The following is a 4,670-nucleotide window of genomic DNA, read 5'->3' as shown; positions in this document are numbered from 1 at the left end:
AAAAAAACAAGTATATAACAATGAAGATGAAGTAGAATGCAAAGAAGCTGAAGATGAAGAATTACACTAACAAAAATCATACCAACAATTACTGTTAAAACTAATTTTAATGGAAGTACTAATATGAAGAAATAGACAAGGAAAAAGATGTCAAAGAAAATGAATAATAGGAATAGGACGGAGTAATAGAATAATAATAAGAATTTGAATTATTATAAGTGGTATATGTAGAAAATATAGCAAAACAGACAGAAATATTCAAGGTTTTAATTAGTTAAACTTCTGACTTTATCATTACTGCTTATATGACTGTATCAAAATTACTGGAAATTGATAGTGAATTCATAATAGAGAGAGCATGTTTACCTAGGCGTACTGTAATCAGTTAATATGAAATTTATGAAATAAAGACAGTAAACATTGATTTGAGAAACTCACTGAGGTAAGTTCTCAGTGTCTTATGAAAGAGTACTAGCAAAACAATGTATAATATATTTCTACCTACTCAAATTATGAGGGTTTTTTTTCATAGTCGCTTGGGTTCGAAGATGTTAGCATTTTAAGAAAATGCATAAAAGAAAATGATAATTTCCTGACACATGCATCATGTATTGGTAAAGACCTCTATATAGGTATGATAAATGCAGCCTTTGTATATATGGATATGATGTCTTAGTTGAGATGCGTACAAACAATTTTATTTTAGTAATATAGAGATAAAATGTTCCATATGACTTTTGCCTGATTCAGGACATATGTTGCAAAACATTAGTTAAAGCGTTGCAAACAAAATAGGATTGTTATAACTGGTTTTTGAAGATCATTAATGAAGCATTAGTGCTTCTCGAATATGATTTGAAAGAATTTCTTTTGTAAACTATACAAATTCTGTAAATTGTTTAAAAAAAATAATTAATACACTTTGATTCTCATTGATGAAGTTTTTGTTCAAATATAAAAAGAATTAATTCATTTTATTACTAGATAAGCATTGTGACTATTATTTTGATAATATTTTGAATTTAATCAGTAATGATTTGGGGAACTTAATAGTACACAGTACATGACAATATGAATTTTACTTTTGAACATGTAATGCTTGATTATTTTATTTGCAATAAATGTCTATAAAATGAATGTATTTACTTAAATTTTAAATATTTTTTATTTTGCAGAATATCTAACATTCATAAACATAACAAGTATCATTGGATTCAAATGGATTTATGTTCTCCTGGTGACTTGAAATATTTAAATGGTTTGCAAAAAAAGATTGTGAAGATTGTGGCTGTTTTTTACAACTAAAAAAGATATGGTTCAACCTATGCAAATACACTTGGGTGAGAAACCACATTCTTTTGAAGTATGTGGCACTTCTGTTTCAACAGAACAAGATATGTTGCAAAATGTTCGAATACATACTGGAGAGAAACCATATTCTTGTAAAGTATGCGGCTCTTCTTTTAAAGTGAAATATGATATAGCTAAACATATGCGAACACATACTGGAGAGAAACCGTACTTTTGTGAGGTATGTGGCTTTTCTTTTACCCAAAAGCACAGTGTGTTGCAACATATGCGAACACATACTGGAGAGAAACCATATTCTTGTGAAATATGTGGATCTTCTTTTACACAGAAACAGAATATGTTGCGACATATGCGAACACATACTGGAGAGAAACCATATGCTTGTGAAGTATGTGGCACTTCTTTTTCAACAAAGCAACATATGTTGCGACATATGCAAACTCATACTGGAGAAAAACCATATTCTTGTGAAGTATGTGGCTCTTCTTTCATAACAGAACAAGATATGTTGCAACATGTTCGAACACACACTGGAGAGAAACCATATTCTTGTGAAGTATGTGGCTCTGTTTTTAGAATAAAATATGATATGGTTAAACATATGAGAACACATACTGGGGAGAAACCATACTTTTGTGAAGTATGTGGTTCTTCTTTTACAGTGAAATATAATCTGGTTCTGCATATGAGAACACATACAGGAGACAAACCATTTTCTTGTAAAATATGTGGCTCGTCTTTTACCAGAAAGCAGGATATGTTGCAACATTTGCAAGTGCATACTGGAGAAAAACCATATCCTTGTGAAGTATGTGGTTCTTCCTTTGGACGGAAATCACATATGCTGCAACATATGCGAACACATACTGGAGAGAAGCCATATTCTTGTGAAGAATGTGGCTCTTCTTTTACACAAAAAACAATTCTCTTGCAACATATGCGAACACATACTGGAGAGAAACCATATTCTTGTGAAATATGCGGCTCTTCGTTTACACAGAAAAGCACCATGTTGCAACATAAGCAAAGGCATACTGAAAAAAAATATTCTTGTGAAGTATGTGGTTCTTCTTTTGCACTGAAAAAGAATATGTTAAAACACATGCAAACACATACTGGAGAAAAACTATATTTTTGTGAATTATGTGACTCTTATTTTTCAAGGAAGGAAAGTATGGTGAAGCATATACAGACACATAGTGGAGAGAAACCATATTCTTGTAAAGTATGTGGTTTTTCTTTCTTACAGAAACCTCATATGCTGCGACATATGCGAACACATACTGGAGAGAAACCATATTCTTGTGAAGAATGTGGCTCTTCTTTTACAAGGAAGGAACATATGTTGCGACATATGCACAAGCATACTGGAGGCAGTATACATTCTTGTTGAGTATGTGTTTTCTTTCACAAAGAAACAACATATATTGCAACATGTGTGAAAGTATCATGGAGAAAGCATATTTATATAAACTATATTGTTTTTTACATTACACGATGTATGTTGCCACATGTGTATATAATTTTTTATCATTTTTTGGTTTCATCATTTTCAAAGAAATCAAATGTATGCTACATTTGAACACATAAAAAACTATGTTCGTGTTAAGTATATTACTCTTACACTTTACACCCATACACTATGTTATAACATCCTAAAACATGCTGCATAGAAACTGTATTCATGTGAAGTGCATGTCTTTTAATTTTCACACAAATCTAATATGCGGAAAAGAAAATAACATTCTATTGAAATAATTTGTTCATTGATATATAAAAAAATAAAAATTGTTTCATAAAAATTATTTCACATAAAGGGTACATATAAAAAGGTACATATAAAAGTATACACATAAAATACATATAAGAATTTCATATAAAAATGTACATATAAAATACATACAAAGGATATATAAATATAAAATATTAAATCCATTTACAAGCTAAACACATAGCGTTTATCAGAATTGAATAAACTCTGACATCATAATGGAAAAAAACATCTTTAAGAATTCTTTTTGATTAATATCCTCAGCTTTGTTTCTTTTTTAATAATATTTTAGCCAATTTGTGGTTTTATTTAGGCAAATGTTATATGTACTTATATCCACTTTTACATTTGGAATTTAAATATTAACAAATAATGAAATATCAGTGTATTACTCAAAATCTAGAGATACTTTCGCATTTTAGTTGATGACATTTGAAATATACAAAGCAAAAAAGAAAGAAATCATTGACTACCTTGCTTTATATATATTATATATATTTATATAACTACAGACTTTTCAACACTGACGAATACATACTATATTACTATCAATCCTGAAAATATCTCATACATTCAATTTTTGTACAACAAATTGTCATATATTGCGATTATAGAATTGTAAATTATTTTTTAATGAAGTAAAAATAAATTCTGTAAATGTATGGTTAATCTTAAATTTATTCATAAAATATTCCAAAGCTACTACAAAAATTAATTGAAAATTATGTGAACACAAATTTTCACCATTATGATCCTCGCAAAAATGTTTAAATTCGGTAGACATAAATTGCATTCCATTGTCTGTAATAATGCAGTCTACTACTCCAAACCTAGCGAATAGTTCATACATGAAGTTGATAGTTACCTCAGATGTGGGATTCTTACATTTTAATACTTCCAGCCATTTAGATAGACTGTCTACAACAATGAGATAGTAGAACCCATCTAGCGGTCCTGCAAAATCTAAATGAATCCTAGACCAAGGTTGGTCCGGTTTTGCCCACGATCCGAATTGAGTCAGAGGAGCTTTCATAGCTAATGTGCATCCTCTACACTCCCTAATTTTTTTCTTCTATATCCTTATCCATGTTTGGCAAATAAATGAAAGAGCGCATAAGGCTTTTCATTCTTGATATACCTGGATGTTCTACATGGAATTCCTTGAGCATTCTTTTCTGTATATGTATGTCGCTATATAACAGGACGTTATCGCAAATTAAATAAATTTCTTCATCCAGTTCATTATTGTTGATCCTTTCGTGCGTATAATAAATTCGTCCACCTCTGCCTTAACTCTTAATCTCATCAAGTGTTACTGGAAGTTCTCTTATTGTGTCACATAACAGATTTTTTACTTCAACTTCTATTTGAATGGCTGCTATTCCCATATCCTCCAATGGTTCTGCCTGCTTAGGTATTAACCTCGATAATCCATCTGCATGACCAAATTTTTTAGATGGTACATACTCCATTTGAAAATTGTAATTCAGAAGTATGGTACCCAATCTTTGGAGTCTATTTGCCGTATGTTGTGGAGTCCCTTTTTCGATCCAAAAATCGTTAATAATGGTTTGTGGTCTGTTTGTAA

At 30.3% G+C, this 4,670-nt stretch overlaps 1 protein-coding gene across 1 annotated transcript in view; it reads left to right on the top strand.

Moving 5' to 3' along the window:
* The window catches only part of LOC145242321 (uncharacterized), a 13,188-nt gene extending 8,847 nt beyond the window's left edge, over window positions 1–4,341 (top strand). The window contains exon 2 of the mRNA XM_080105330.1: window positions 1,176–4,341. Coding sequence (XP_079961456.1) covers window positions 1,313–2,704 — 1,392 coding nt within the window. The 5' untranslated portion in view covers window positions 1,176–1,312 and the 3' untranslated portion in view covers window positions 2,705–4,341. The remainder of the gene's footprint in view (window positions 1–1,175) is intronic.
* The last annotated feature ends 329 nt before the right edge of the window (window positions 4,342–4,670 follow it).

Source organism: Euprymna scolopes, chromosome 21 (genome assembly GCF_053919585.1).
Source record: "Euprymna scolopes isolate OS-2025 chromosome 21, ASM5391958v1, whole genome shotgun sequence".
NCBI lineage: Eukaryota > Metazoa > Mollusca > Cephalopoda > Sepiida > Sepiolidae > Euprymna > Euprymna scolopes.
This window is presented reverse-complemented; position numbering and strand designations above follow the sequence as displayed.